The 16,185-nt window shown below is 48.1% G+C and overlaps 1 protein-coding gene across 5 annotated transcripts in view; it reads left to right on the forward strand.

The window, feature by feature from the left end:
- MYLK (myosin light chain kinase) overlaps positions 1–16,185 on the forward strand; it is a 199,522-nt gene that overhangs the window by 85,820 nt on the left and 97,517 nt on the right. For all 5 annotated transcript variants that reach the window (XM_031454585.2, XM_064494510.1, XM_064494515.1 and 2 more), the window contains exons 8-11: positions 473–990; positions 1,534–1,740; positions 8,094–8,228; positions 11,226–11,378. In XM_031454585.2, coding sequence (XP_031310445.2) covers positions 473–990; positions 1,534–1,740; positions 8,094–8,228; positions 11,226–11,378 — 1,013 coding nt within the window. The remainder of the gene's footprint in view (positions 1–472; positions 991–1,533; positions 1,741–8,093; positions 8,229–11,225; positions 11,379–16,185) is intronic.

Raw genomic sequence — 16,185 nt, forward strand, 5'->3', positions numbered from 1 at the left:
GCCAGCTCCCACAGGGCGACCCTGTGGGCCATCTTGAGCAGCTCAGTTTTATTCTTAATAGAGTGGAGAAGCTGTTGGAAATCCTTAAGCTTGAAATGGCATGACTCAATTTATGTTTTTAAAAGATGGGCTGTGCTTGCTGTGTGGAACATGGGTGAGAGAGGGCCAGCGTGGATGGGAAAACCGGTCGCGTGTCTTAATCAGCGTGGCCCTTGTGGAGAGGAGGGCAGATGTAATCAGTGTAAGTGGAACACTGGATTGAGGATGAGGGACTGGGAAGAACGAGGATGGCTGCTTGTTTTCCGGCTGGAAACTGAGCAAAATGAAAGAAAGAAAGACTTTCGCTCTTACTCTCTTTGATTTGTGGGCTTTTGTGATCCCTGGAGTCTGTGCTTGTGATGAGTAACCAGGTGATCGTTCTGTTCCTCCTTCTTCCCACTGTCCCTTCTCCACCACCACCACCACCAAACAGGTCGCTGGTGAGAGGAACAAAGGTGGCCAATTCCGACATCAGTAAGGAAGTGACCAACGGAATCACTCAGGGGCCGAAACCGGACGGCCCGGAGGCTGCAGGTGGAAGTAAGAACTACTCCAGCACCCCTGTCTGGGCCACAAGTAGCCGGCCTCCACCCCTGCAGGAATCCAAGCTGGAGCCATCTGGGGACTCACCCAGAAAGGCCCCAAGGCCCCCCGTCCTGCAGACTTCCAGCACCATCACCCTGCAGGCCGCCAAAGTCCAGCTGGAACCGAGAGCACCAGTCTCAGGCACACTTTCTCCATCCAGAGAAGAGAGGGAGAGGCCCGCAGCTCCCCCGCCAGCCGCCCTCACCACCAGGCAGTCTGGCCTGGGAAGCCAAGATGTCGTGAGCAAGGCTGCCCCCAGGAGGATCTCCACAGAGAGCCAGAGGGACACAACAGCCCCCAGATTTGGGAGCAAGCCCCAAAGCCAGGAAGTCAGTGAAGATCAAACAGTCAAGTTCAAGTGTGAAGGTGAGGAGAGCTACCTGAGGTCACTGGCACCCACATGGTAGCCCCGGGTGGTCACTCCCTTCCTTCAGCACAGTGATCTGAGCCTCCCATATCCACCATCCCCTCGGACTAGGGCCCCCACCCTGGGAAGGGGTCTCCCATCAGGAAGGACTCAGTCTAATAATGCCCCTTGTTCTGGAGAAGCACCCAGCAGTGGTCCACTTTTCAGGGTTGGAGACTCATCGACCCTGAGCCCTAATTCTGACTACCCTACAGGGGAAACCCATCATCACCACCTCCACCAAAACAAGCCGCAGGGTCTCCTTCTGTTTCCTCCCTTCTGCTGCCGATCTGGAGAACTGGCTTGTCACCCCTGTAACCTTCCTCCCCAAGGACCCTGCCTGTGTCTTAGGGATGTGGACCAGAGGGTAGAGGGGAAGAAAGAGGTTCACGTGGGAGGGCAGCTGTGCACCAGACTGAGCTCTTCCCTCGGGCTCAGTCCCTCCCTGCCGTCTGCCCTACAAGCACTCTCAGGGGCCTCATGTCCTTCATCTGGCCTTGTAGTTTCAGGGATCCCCAAGCCCGAAGTGACCTGGTTCCTGGACGGTGCCCCCGTGAAGAGACGAGAAGGCACCATTGAGATTTATGAAGACGGGGGTTCCCAATACCTCTGCCTGCGGAGAGCCCGGGCAAGGGACAGCGGGAACTACACCTGCACAGCCGCCAACGTCCGAGGCCAGGTGTCCTGCAGCTGGACCCTCCTGGTGAGAAGTGAGTACCTTCCTTACCCTGGCTCTCTGTGGGAAGACTTTCTTTTTTGTTTTGTTTTGGTTTTTTGTTTTCTTCTTCTTTTTTAATTTAAAAAAATTTTTATTCTTTTTTTTTCTTGTTTATTTGCTTTTGTGTGGGAGGACTTTCGGGGGTGCGTCATGCACCACACAAGTGTCCTCTCTTGCAATCCCCCACCCACGGTGTGCCACCTGGCAGAAACATCGTCCCCACCTGCCTGCCAAGGCCAAAGTCATTGCTCCAGGACAGTGGTTCCCAGTGAGGAGTTCACATCAGAATCACCTCAAAATAAACCTGCCCAGGCCCCACACCCCGCCCGGTGCCCACTCCCTGTTCTAGGTTCTTCAGCTGTCCGAGGGTGCCATGACTCACTTTGGTGACTGCAGAGAACCAAATGGACGCACTTAGAGTATGAGAGATGATGTGGGCTCCTGCATCTTTTGGGTTTATTGTAGTATCTGTTTATAAAAGTAATGCATTATCGCTCGTGGTGAGGAATTTAAACAATATATAATCTTATGACTCAGAAATGAATGATGTTTTCGGGTTTTAAACCAAAATCGGCATCGTGCTATTTGTACCCTGCTTACCATTCTAATCTGCTTGTGTTACTTAGGCATCTTTCTATACTATTTCTTTCTGTATTTTTAATGTTATTTGAGAACATGATTTTTAATGGCCATAAAATAGTTCATAGAATGATGTTTAGACATGGCCTTGTTGTTTCCATTTAGATTGTTTAGACCGTTTCCATTTTTTCACTACTGTAATGCTGTGTTAAATAGCCTTGCACCTATCTGCCTCTCTATAAAATTTCCCCCTCACTTTTGATGCTATATAGGGGCCTTAGACCCGTGTCATACTACTGAGGATCTTATGAAACCACAGGGGTGGAGTCAGCAAATTGCAGGCTTTTGGAAACTCTATGGAACAAATAACCACCTACTTTTTGAACAAGTAAATTGTAAGCAAAAAGGAAAGGAGGGGACAACCTGTAGGAAACTTCAGTGAAAAGGCATGTAAGAGACACTAACAACAGCAATACATGGATTGTGCATGGATACTGACTGAGACACCTTTTTAAAAATTTTTTTATAAGAACATCAGGAAAATTTGAGCATTGACAAGATATTCAATACAAAGGAATTAGTGCTATTTTTAAGATGTGATGCTAAATCTTGTGGGTTTTTTTTTCAAAGTCCACATATTTTAGAGATATAAGTTATTTACTGGCAAAATGATATGGTTTTTGATATTTGTTTCAGAAATAATCTGTGTTTGGTGGGACTCAGTGGGGTAAAAATGAAATGAGATAGGCTATTAGTAAAGTTGAGAAACAGGTCTTTGACAATTCACTGTACTGCTTTCTCTACTTTTGTGTGTGTTTGAAATTTGCCAAAATAAATATTTCAAAGAAAGAAAAAAAGAAAAGAATTCACTGGTTCATCCACACAGTAGAACATCATGCAGCCAGTGGAACAAATGTGCCTGACCTGGGGACTCTGCTGGTGAAACCTGTCCAAGATATGTTAGTACAAGGGATGAGCCAAGAGCAGAGAGGGCCATGTCTATCATAGACTGTTTGCATTGAAGGAAAAAAAAAATCTATGTACATAATGCAAACTGATGCTTGTGTTTTCATAGACATTTCTGGAAGGGTCCATAGGTTACTTCTAGGAGGAGAAACTGGAGATCCACAGGGAAGGGTGAGAAGTAGTCTTGCTTTTGATTGCATAGTGCTGACTCACTTCTTAATTGGGAATTTTACTACATTTGTTAGTTTCTTTGCCAGAAATATTATCCATGCCTTTGGAGGTAGGAGTGCCTTTAGGCAGAGGTCCCAGGTCCAGGAAATCAAGCCTCAGCATCCAGGGCTCTGTGTTAAGACAGAGGACTCACATGGCATCGTGTCCACCAAAGGGTAAAAACCAGCAGGCTTTGGTTGGAGTGTTAGCTATTGTTATTAAAGGGAAGCTGGGTGTATACGCTGTACCTGCAGCGAGTTGGGGGTGAAAGGCAATGTTGGCTTTTAAAGCTCCCACAGAGCTGGGACACAGGAGCAGGAATTGGGCATGCCACGAAGCTCACTGTTCTTACCAAGATTCAGCCGTTTGTTTGTTTTTGCATGAAGGCTCCTCAGAGTGCTGCAAGCCTTTGGTGAATCTGCAGAGTTTTGAGAAAGCTGACATCGAGTATTTTTGCTAGTGTTCCTGTTGCTCGTCTGGAGGAGCGGACTTAGTCCTTAGTCTGCCTTAGTCTTAATCCTTACTCCTTAGTCTGCGGTTCCAGAAGTCCTCCTCCTGGACTTCCTTTCTCCTTAGCTGTGCTGAAACGCCTGCAGAAGCCTTCACAAGACACAGGTCCTCTGACGCCTCTTGCTTCCTTTTCCCTAGCACTGCAGGAGAGTTGCCTGGTTCCCTTACCAAGACTTCTCTTTCCATCACCACAAAGACCGGGTCTGATAATGATTTCCTCTCTCACCATTTCTTCAATCTTCCCCACACCCCTTATCTCAAGGCCTCTTTCTCCTCCCTACAAGCATGCTCTGGTCTTCCCTTGGCTGAAAATAAAGGGGAAAAAAAATCTTTCTTCTGCTTCACTGCCCCCTTAAATTCTCTTGTTATCTCTCCACTGTATTTCACCCCAAAACTAGCTGCTAGCCCAGTCTCCATGCACAACTTCCGCCTGATAATAACAGCTAACACCCCACCGAAAGCCTGTTCAATGTGCCAGGCTTTGTGCTAAATGCTTTACTTGCAGGGTTCCATTTAGTTATCCCAACAGTCTTAGGTGATTGTTAGGGTTACACCCTTTTCCAAAGAAGAATACTGAGCTGTAGTGTCACTTCACTACACTACATGTGACTTGTTCAAGGTCTCATGCCTTGTAAAAAATAGCATATTCCTAATCCATGTTGGTCTGACACAAAAGCCCATATTGTTTTCGGTGACTCCCAAAGGCATTTCCCTGATGAGGGAATTTGATGCCAGCCAGGGGAAAGGGGTGGAGGTGGTGCCTCCCCACACATGTCCAGATAGGCTGTCCATCCCTTCCCTCAGTACCAGCTCCGTTCAGATACATCATCATTCTGACTTGCATCTGCCCTCCCACTTCCCACTCTCCCCTTAGGGGAGCTCTGGTCTGGAGGAGGAAGTACGGATGTAGAGTCAGAGAGTTGGGTGTGAAGCCTCGCTTCACCATTGCACTGACTAGGGGAAATTATTAACTTCATCTGTAGTGAGGAGGGTATAGCCCAGTGGTAGAGTGTGTATTTAGCATACATGAGGTCATGGGTTCAATCCCCACAATACTTCCATTTAAAAAAAAAAGCTAACTACTAATAAAGAAATGGATCCAATTACCTCTCAAAACAAACAAAAAATCTTAAAAAAAATTTTTTTTTGGTATAATTTTGTTTTTTTTTAACATTTTTTATTGATTTATAATCATTTTACAATGTTGTGTCAAATTCCACTGTTCAGCACAATTTTTCAGTCATACATGGACTTATACACACTCATTGTCACATTTTTTTCTCTGTGAGCTACCATAACGTTTTGTGTATATTTCCCTGTGCTATACAGTGTAATCTTGTTTATCTATTCTACAATTTTGAAATCCCAGTCTATCCCTTCCCACCCTGTGCCCCCCTGGCAACCACAAGTCTGTATTCTCTGTCTATGAGTCTATTTCTGTCCTGTATTTACGCTTTGTTTTTGTTTGTTTGTTTGTTTGTTTTTTAGATTCCACATATGAGCGATCTCATATGGTATTTTTCTTTCTCTTTCTGGCTTACTTCACTTAGAATGACATTCTCCAGGAGCATCCATGTTGCTGCAAATGGCATTATGTTGTCGGTTTTTATGGCTGAGTAGTATTCCATTGTATAAATATACCACTTCTTCTTTATCCAGTCACCTGTTGATGGACATTTAGGCTTTTTCCATGTTTTGGCTATTGTAAATAGTGCTGCTATGAACATTGGGGTGCAGGTGTCATCCTGAAGTAGGGTTCCTTCTGGATACAAGCCCAGGAGTGGGATTCCTGGGTCATATGGTAAGTCTATTCCTAGTCTTTTGAGGAATCTCCACACTGTTTTCCATAGTGGCTGCACCAAACTGCATTCCCACCAGCAGTGAAGGAGGGTTCCCCTTTCTCCACAGCCTCTCCAGCGTTTGTCATTTGTGGATTTTTGAATGATGGCCATTCTGACTGGTGTGAGGTGATACCTCATTGTAGTTTTGATTTGCATTTCTCTGATAATTAGTGATATTGAGCATTTTTTCATGTGCCTTTTGATCATTTGTATGTCTTCTTGGAGAACTGCTTGTTTAGGTCTTCTGCCCATTTTTGGATTGGGTTGTTTATTTTTTTATTGAGTCGTATGAGCTGCTCATATATTCTGGAGATCAAGCCTTTGTTGGTTTCATTTGCAAAAATTTTCTCCCATTCCATAGGTTGTCTTCTTGTTTTACTTATGGTTTCCTTTGCTGTGCAGAAGCTTGTAAGTTTCATTAGGTCCCATTTGTTTATTCTTGCTTTTATTTCTACAAGGAGAAAATTTTTGAGATGTATGTCAGATAATGTTTTGCCTATGTTTTCCTCTAGGAGGTTTATTGTATCTTGTCTTATGTTTAAGTCTTTGATCCATTTTGAGTTGATTTTTGTATATGGTGTAAGGGAGTGTTCTAGCTTCATTGCTTTACATGCTGCTGTCCAGTTTTCCCAACACCATTTGCTGAAGAGACTGTCTTTATTCCATTGTATATTGTTGCCTCCTTTGTCGAAGATTAGTTGACCAAAAGTTTGTGGGTTCATTTCTGGGCTCTCTATTCTGTTCCATTGGTCTATATGTCTGTTTTTGTACCAATACCATGCTGTCTTGATGACTGTAGCTCTATAGTATTGTCTGAAATCTGGGAGAGTTATTCCTCCAGCCTCTTTCTTTCTCTTCAGTAATGCTTTGGCAATTCTAGGTCTTTGATGGTTCCATGTAAATTTTATTATGATTTTTTCTAGTTCTGTGAAATATGTCCTGGGTAATTTGATAGGGATTGCATTAAATCTGTAGATTGCCTTGGGCAGTGTGACCATTTTAACAATATTGATTCTTCCAATCCAAGAGCATGGGATATCTTTCCATTTTTTAAAGTCTTCTTTAATTTCCTTCATCAATGGTTTATAGTTTTCTGTGTATAATTCTTTCACCTCCTTGTTTAGATTTATTCCCAGATATTTTATTACTTTGGGTGCTATTTTAAAGGGGATTGTTTCTTTACTTTCTTTTTCTGTTGATTCATCGTTAGTGTAGAGAAATGCAACTGATTGAAGAATTCAGCAAGGTTACAGTTTACAAAATTAACGTTCAAAACTTTTTTAACTTCAGCAGTAAAAGGAGCCAAAGGTAGCAATCTCATGGTATTGTCACAGTCACACCTGGAAAAGTACCCAGGAAGCCTTCCAGTATTTTTTTTTTGCCCTTAAACCTTTGCAGTTTAATGTAGTTTCCCCCTCATCACTGTATTGAATAATTTCTCTTGAAAAGCACCAGTGAGATGTCTTCTAATCACCAAATATAGTTGCCTTTTCTCAACTGTCAGCCACCTTGACTTTTCTGCACCATGTAGAAGAGATTATCCATCTGTTAATTATGGTCCCCAGTACAAGATGCTCCCTGACTCACTGATGTAGAAGGCTTGGGAAAAGTCCAGCCTGGTGATTCTCAGCTAGAATGTTCATCAGGATCCCGGGGGGACTTAGTAACGCATCGTCCCAGGCCCCCGGTGGCTCTGAGCCACTGGCCTAGGTTGGAAGACTAGAACCTATATGAGTCTTTGTCAGGAGTTGGAAAAAAGTTCTAATTATTTAAAGTTGAAAATTCCTCACCAGTGGACATGTGGTCTCTACAAGTAAGAAGATATTCATAAGCATGTGCAGGGTTGGATGGGATAGGTTAAAGACAATCAAAGACACCAGAAAATAGAATAGGACTAAGAAAGGGGGAAGAAGGTGCTCTGGGGATGCTCCAGGGTAGTGAAAGTCAAGACAAGATGAAGGGCACCCGTGTCTCAGAGGAGAGGAGGCTGGCCCAGGTCTTGAGCACCCCCAGACCTGGGGTGTTTGGTGACGGTAGAAAGGGCCCTGCCAGTCCCTCTGCCTCAGGCTTCAGGTCCTTACAGCAGGGGTGCTGCCTGCTTCCTTGTGTGATGATGGGTAAGGCAAAGCCAGGCCTCCGAGGAAGCCCTGGGCACCCAGGGCAGTGAGGTGTCTGCAGTCAGTCACCAGAACCGGCCAGCTGTGACCTGAGACAGCCTGTCTGTTCTTTGCGCTCACAGGGCTAACGATGAAGGAAGTGGCCCCCTCGTTCTCCAGTGTCCTGAAGGACTGTGCCGTCGTTGAGGGCCAGGACTTCGTGCTGCAGTGCTCGGTGCAGGGGATCCCAGTGCCCCGAATCACTTGGCTGCTCAATGGTGAGTTCCTGCAGCTGCAGCCCCCCAGGCCCTTTGGCCCTGCCTGCACTCTCACTTGACTTCCCCACTTATCACTCTAAACCATTTATGCATAAGAAGGAAGCACAGGTCCAAAGAGAGCATGGGACCTGGGAGTCTGCTATCCCCTGGCCACGGACACTTGACAAGTTTTACTCCCGTCTGAGCCTTCCACTCCTCTTCTGCACAACATGCCTTCCAGATGGCAGTTGTGAAAATTAAATTAGATCCTTTATATAAGACAGTTAATGAGATGCCTGGCACATAGGTGCACAAGCAATTTAGTTCCTTTTTATATGACAGGCTTATAGTAGGCCCTCAACAAATATTTTTGAGTGAATAAATGAAAAAATAAACCAATAAATTAATGAACCACAGTAGCAGTTGCTTATGGGATCTTGCCTTTGATTTAGTGGCAGGTGATTTGGGGGGTTCATAGAGCAGTAATTCTTTTTAATGTTAAAATCCTATAGAGACATGCCAACTCTTTTTTGCCAAGTCCTTTAAAAAATAATTATTATATATTATAACCCTTCTCTTTTTAAAAGAAGTCTTTCCATTCCAAAAGTATGGGAGAACTCTATTATTAGAACTGAGAACAGTCCATACAGTTGATGTAATGGAGCGGGGTCTGTTTGGGGATCCTCACAGAGGATGCAGGAAAATCTGCCAGGAGTAGGAGACAAGGATATTTGGCTGGTTGGGTGGTTGGATGACCTTGGACACCCCACTTTACCTCTCTGGGTGTCGGCTTCTTTATTGGTGAGGAAATGGGCTGGAATAGAAGGTTTGGGTCTTGGCCAGCTCTCACAGCTGATGGAATAGGCTCCTTAAGGGAGCAGCGACCTGTTACCTGTGCACCAAATAGCCCTCAGTCATTTCTGTGCCATTGACCTCATCCATATAGTTTGCTTAGACTTTGCTAGAAATATGACCTTCAGTCAGTGAGAGAAGGTGTCTTGGAGTCTTCCTCAGTGTGGTCTTCTTGGGCAGAGAGGTGAGAATTGGGGTCTCCCTCTGCTCCCCCCTCACTATGGACAGAGCTCCTGTCGGATCCCATGATTGAGGGGATGCTGGAACAAAGCATGGATGTTAAGGCTAGTCATGGATCTGAGTAAGAGCGTTTCCCTTCTGTCTGGCTCAGTGTTCAGACCAGGAGTCAAGAAAGGTTATCTATAAAAGGCCAGTTGCAGCTTTGCAGGCCACAGTCTCTGTCACAGCTACTCAAGTCTGCTGTTGTTGTGCAAAGCGCAGCCAGAGACAATACATAAGTGAGTGAGTGTGGCTGTGTTGCAATACAACTTTATTTATGAATACAAATGTGAATTTCATATAATTTTCACACATGTCATGAAATATTATCCCTTTGATTTTTTTCCATCATTTAAAATATGTAGAAGTATTCTTAGCTCTCCAGCTATACAAAAACTGGCTGCAGGTGGGATTTGGCACACGAGCAGAAGTTTGCTGACCTGTGGTCTATACCTCTCCAGACTGAAAAGCAACCCACATTCTTATTCTTGGTGAATCTTGGCATTTTCACACTCTCCCCACTAGAGGGCGATCGTGCACAAATCAGGGACCCTTGGCCTCCCCCTCTGGTCTTACCAGTCTTGGAGCTGGGCATTCTGTGTCGCCCAATTCTGAATGCCCTGGGCCAAGAGCTCCTTTCTGGGGCCACCATTCTACCCCCTGCTTGTGGACCGATATGAGTCATTTTCCAGTGAAAGGAGAGCTCTCAAACAGCTTGTCGGCACAAGTTTCGACATTAGAGGCACTTTGACGGCAGTTATGGAATGTACTGGTATTCTCAAGGAGGAGAGGTTTTAGGGTGTCATTTTCACACACAGTCACACATACACACACAGAACGGTGTCCAGTCCTCTCAGTAGCCGGCCCCTGGCCCCTGGCTCTCCCAGCCCCCAGCCCCACTTTTATGAAGTGCAGTCAGGCCAGTGGAATCTCTCCCCTCTGGCCCTATGGCTTGCTTGGCAGGCTCTGCTAGACTGTCATGGAGACGTGAAGTGTTGCTATGTGCAGAAGAAAACACTGCATTGCAGGGAGAGGACCTCTTTCTGTACTTTGTCCCTTTCCCACTGTGCACCCCCAGTTTTATGAAGTGCAAACCAGGACCCTGGGGCTGACAAAGGAAGAAACTGACAGTTGCTTCCTATATGGTGAACAGTCACATTCCTGCTCTAAGGCCAGAATCTTCAGTAATGAGATTTTTTCTTTTCCTGGAAATGAAAGCCCACATCCTGGAATGATAAGTCCCAGGAACATACAGCATTAAGGAAACCACTGAATTTCATAGCACACACTTCTATCTCCACAAAGGATTTTATGTGACCTGAATAAAGGGCCTCTCATGCAAGGGTCTCTTGGAAGAAGGGGCCAGAGTCGTTTTTAGTTCCCTGTGTTTATCTGTTCTATGAATCCTAAAACGTACTCATTGCAGCATCAGGTTGAGGGTGCACAATTGCCTCTGATACATATCAACAGTGGGAAATGGGATGATTGTTTCTAGAGACATCTAAAAGGAGCCAGGAGCCTCATGTTCAGTCTAGGGGAGTGGGCTATGGGCCAGATGACCCTGTTAAGATTCTTTCCAGGCTCAGAATTCTGTGAAATCTAGGATGTGGATTTGGGGACTCTTTATTTAAACAAAATGCACAGAACTATGTCCCTTCTTGTCCTTCATTCTAAATGCCTCCAAAATCTCTCTGCCAAGTCCTCCCAGCCCCAGTCTCGCTCCTTCACCCCACACAATCTCTCCCTCTCCTTCACCTCCCTAGCACCTGTCTCTTTCTCCCCCCCTGGACCCTTCAAGCCTCTGTCCAGCTAGCTTGGGGCAGGAGGGTCCTGAGCAAATATGGGGAACAGCAGCGTCATGACAACAGCAGCCCTGCTGAGGATAGGATTCCCATCCCCACCACCGTGTGCTTCCTGGCCTGAGCCTCCCTGTGCTTCCCTCCACAGAGCAGCCCATCCAGTACGCTCACTCTACCTGCGAGGCTGGTGTGGCTGAGCTCCACATCCAGGATGCCCTCCCAGAGGACGACGGCATGTACACCTGTCTGGCCGAGAACACCTTGGGGCAGGTGTCCTGCAGCGCCCGGGTCACTGTCCGAGGTAGGAGCCTCTGGGCACCTCTCTAGCAGCATCTTTCCTACAAACACATCTGCTCTGGGGAAAGGGTACTGCTCCTAAAGGCGGGCAGGTGGAGGCGATGCCCTCCGGGGGCTCACAGTAACCAGGCTCTGCTATGGGAGATGGACATGAGTCCAATACCCCACACCCTCACCCCACCGGGGCTGCCGGAAGATGCAGGGGAAAGAGGCAAAGACTTTCTTAGCTCAAAAAGCTCCCAGTCTGGTAAGCAGGAAACCACACACACTGAAAGACGACATATCCCCATAGGAACTGAGCTCTCACAAATGACCCCCCATGTGTTGGGCGACACTGGGCTTCAAGTGCTGGTACTGAAGCTTCCAGAGGGTCACAGTCTGTCCCCCTTTTCCTTCTGCCCCTGCTCCTCCCCTCTACCCAGGCTTGTTCTGATACATCACCAGCCTGGTGTCCAGCAATTGAATTATCATGGTCATTTATTTATCAGCACCAAGCACTTAGTCCCAGGAAGTTGAGGGGGAACCACAGACTTAAGACAGATCTGTCTGCGCTGTGGTATCAGCCGGTGTGGTGACAGTGCTGGGGAAGGGTGTTCAGGTGGGCCTGACTCCCCACCCTCAGCCGGGCCTGGGCCCCCAGCTCCCGCATGTGACTGGGGCCTGGGTGTTTGGACCGGGTGCGCCATGCCCTGCTGCCGGCAGACTAGCAGGAGGCAGGTCTCCTCACTCTGTCCCCCAGGGTTCTGTCCCCCAAGAGCCCTGGTGGGGGGCAGGGGTGGGGGGCAGTGCTCTTCCTGCCTCACACGGAGGGTCTGGAGGTCTCAAGAAGTCAGTGTAACTTGCCTAAGCACCCCAAGCTAGTGGGCCGTGCTCGCCTTTCGAACCCAGATCTCCAAGACCCTGCTCATCCCTTCGCCTTACCTTTCTCCAGAGTGTGAGTCCCCTGGTCCCAGTGTCGCCCTCTAGGGATAGAGGATGGCACTGATGGAGAGCACAGCTGCCTTTGGCTCAGGGAGGCTCTCTGCCAAGGCGGGGCACACTCCCAGACTCTCTGATTCCTCTGAAGTGCCTGGCAAGGAGTCAACACCTGGAGACTGGCACCCCTCCCCACTTGGGTCGCAGCATTCTGGTTTACACTCCATCCCCTTTCTCCTCACAGATCTCTCTCCTGGCTCGTTGAGGGGCCTGGGGAGATTGTGGTAATGATACTCAAGAGGAAAGGAGAACAGATCGGGCCGGGGAGCGACTCCTACCTTCCCAGCAGGGGCCCCCCCCTTGGAGGTCCGCGTGGCCTCCCCCAAAGCTTATAGCCGTGGAGAGAGCCAGGAGGTGCATGATGGGTCTGTGGTCTGAGACCCCCTGCTGGCTCCAGCCCACCCCCCCCACTAATCCAGAGCCTGTCCTGGGCTGCCCATGTTTAGACTGGATTGAAGAGACCCAGCTGAGCTAACAGCCCTACTGGAGGTGGGTCCCCAGATGAAGGATCAGGAAGACTTTGGGGCTATCACATCCTTGCCCCCAGGTCTGTGGGAGGTGGGGGGCCTGAGTGATAGCCCATCCAATCATGTTTTAAAGCAGAAACAGAGAGGTCCCCGGCAAGAACTCGGCCAGAGCCACTTGGATCTACTCTGAGAACAGCCCTGTGTGAGTGAGAACCCCCTCCCAGTGTGGGGATTTACTGGCCTATGAAGGCCAAACAGAGGCTCAGATACCATAAATGGTGAGGGAGGCTGAGAGACTTGGCCACGCACTCGGGCCGGCAGCACCGGGGCTATCTGTGCCGGGAGCGGGTAGGCCGAGCCTGGCACAGTGAAACCCCTGGCTCCGTGCCCCAAGGCAACCCGGGAGGCTCCAGGCCACGTCCCACACCACCCTCAGCTGTGGAGTTTTTCTGACTTTATTGGCAGCTTCTTTGGCTCCAGTCTCTCGGCAGCTCCAGGGGCAGGAGTGACTGCAGGGGCATTTGTCCCCTTCTGTACCGACCACTGTCTTGGCCTCTCCCTCAGCTGCCCAGGCCTGGCCTTTCTGTCCTCTCTGCGTGGCACCGGGCCATGGCTGGAGCATGGATGTGGAGCAGACCGCATGGTGTGGGTCCTGCCCACCACTCCCTAGCCCTGTTCAGCTCTCCCCACCTCAAGTGCCTCTTCTGTGAAGTGGGGACACTGACAGTCACCCCCAGTGCTGTGAGGATTGATTTAACAAACAGGCAAGCATCCTCAGAATGTGGAAAGTGCTCAGTGAGTGTGGGCTGGCATGACGATTGTCCAACACAGCCCTGACCTTTAGACAAAATGAAATCGTCCAAATGGCCAAGTCTAAGCAGCGGCCACACCAAAGGATCACCTTTGCCACAGTGGGTGGTTGTTTTTCTGTCTTGTGTGTTCATTTGGTCTGGGTAAGGGCAAGAGAGAATCAGAGAAGGGAGCCGTAGGGCCAGACACTGAAGCCGCGGTCTCCAGCGCCCCGTTCTGGGAGCTCTGGCCACAAGAGGGCGCCATGCAGCCACGCCTCTCCCTCCCTGGTTTGGTTTCCAGGGAGGAACAGGTTCAAGGGCAGCTCTTGCTGGAAGAGAGCTCAGCTGCACTTTCCTGAAGGCCAGACTTGGGTACTCTTTCTCACCTCTTTATCCTTTTGCCAGGGTTTTGCAATCATCCAGAAATTGCTGGCTTGGCACTCTGACGGGAGTTCTGCGGCCTCTTTCCCCTTCTTTCTCTGCCTTCTCTCCTGTGTAACCCCTTCCTCCCGAAATCTGGCTGACTTCCTCCCACAGGTGTCACTTCCTCTGGGATGAGTTCTCTTACCAGCTGTGTGTCCCCTATCACTGTGCTTAGGTATCAACAGGTCTTTACTGAGCCAGGCGTCGTTCTGGTGAAGCTGCCGTGAACAGCACAGACAGGTTCTGCCTTCATGGCGTTTACATTCTGCTGGAGAGATGGGCAGTCACCCACACCTGGCTTAACCAAATACTGACAAGTGCTATTAAGACAGTGAGAATAGAGAGGGGGTGGAAGGGATGCTTTCTTAGCTGAGTGATGGAGGAAACCTCATGGGGGAGACACCTTTTGAGCAGAGAACTGGAGAAAGAGTGCTCCAGGCAGGCAGCACAGCAAGTGCAAAGGCCCTGAGCTGGGAACAAGGTCAGCCTATTCATCGATGGTGAGGCTGGAGCAAAGGGAGTGGGGGACCAAGCAGTAGAGAATGAGTTCAGAGAGGCTGGGCGACATGGTGCAGGACTCTAGGGCTGAGGAGAAAGCGTTTTATTCTAACTGGGAATTTTTACTCTAATTGCTTGACTGTCTCCCTTGCCAGATTATAAGCTCCTTGAAGGCAGGGACCATGTCTTATTCATTATTGCACAGGGCCTGCTCTGTGGGTGTGTGCTCAGTGAATTCATGAAACAGAAAGTGAGGTGGGTGAGTCTCCCCAGGAGTGCAGGGGCGTTGCCTCCAACTCCTCCCTTGCCTGGGGCTCAGGGCTCATGGGACCACTCAGCGAACTCACAGGCCAGTTCTCAAGAGCCCCCCAGCAAATATGCCTTCTTTCCTCCTCCCATGCTAAGAAAAAAAGCCCCCAGTAGTTAACAGGCAATGAAAGTCTTCCCTGCTGACCCAGGACAGAGCCTAAAGGAGGGTTAATTTAAATTCCTGCAGGACCCAGGAAGATCTGAGGGAGTGTAAATAGCTCAGTGTATTTGCACTGACTCATGATGGTAGTGGGGGCTTCTTTAGGCTATTTTAATTTATCTCCCCCTGGAGTATCTTTGTCAAGGCTAAAATTCTTAAGTGACTAGATTTATTAACCTGCTAATTGTGCCCATTTTAACATAGAGTCTCAGCCTAATGGTTTGTTTATTTAACTGAAAGCCAGCTGGGCCACTTAAAGCAACCTAAGGACATAAAATGTGGGTGACTTAAAAAACAAAGAGCAAAACAAAACAAAACCTGATTTCTGAAATAAAAAACAAAATTTAATGAGCCTGTTTATTAGAGTATTTGTTTTGATCAAGAGCCCCTAATGAAAGCTCCAGGCACCAGGGAAGTCAGCCGCTTACTGGACAGTGAAAGCATCAGAAGTTCATTTGGTTTTCAGATGAGTGACAAGCCCTCTGTGGGGCAGCTTTGAGCCCTGACAGCCTCCCACCCTTTTGGTTGGAAGACACTGGCAGGTCCTTTGGACACTGTAGAATCTGTCCAGTTGGTGTCAGGTGTGGACCTTCCCCACCATGAGCTTAAAAACACTGAAAACATTTTTCCCCCTAACAGAGGCACTGGGGATTGAACCCAGGACCTTGTGCATGCCAAGCACCTGCTCTGCCGCTGAGCATCCCTCCCACCCCTTGAAAACATTTTTAACACTTATGTTAGCTAAAGAGAAATTTACTGAAGCAGAAGGATGAACATCAGTTTTAACTTGTCTTTCTGTTTGTTTTTTTCAAGAACCTTAGTCCACCTACGACATCTGTTGAAAGTCTTCTAAATTCTAAGAAGGCCAGCAAATAAATGTTAAATTATTTTATAACCAGTACTTTAGCTTTATGTAAGTTGATACCACAGACATGGTGGTGTGCTCCATGGGGTCCTTCCTGTCCCAGAAGTCCTGCTGAGCAATTGTCTGTCCATTTGTGTCCAGGTCAGGGAACTGGAGCCCCATTTTACTAATCGGACAATTACAGCCGTATCACTGCCTACTTCCACAGCCCTCTGCAGCTCATACCTAGCATTTATTTGCTTCTAAGCACTCTTAATCTCCGTCCTTGTCTTTTCCATCGGGGGGGGGGGGCAGGCCTCCAGCAGGCATTGGGAGGGGACATT

This window comes from Camelus dromedarius, chromosome 2 (assembly GCF_036321535.1).
Source record: "Camelus dromedarius isolate mCamDro1 chromosome 2, mCamDro1.pat, whole genome shotgun sequence".
NCBI lineage: Eukaryota > Metazoa > Chordata > Mammalia > Artiodactyla > Camelidae > Camelus > Camelus dromedarius.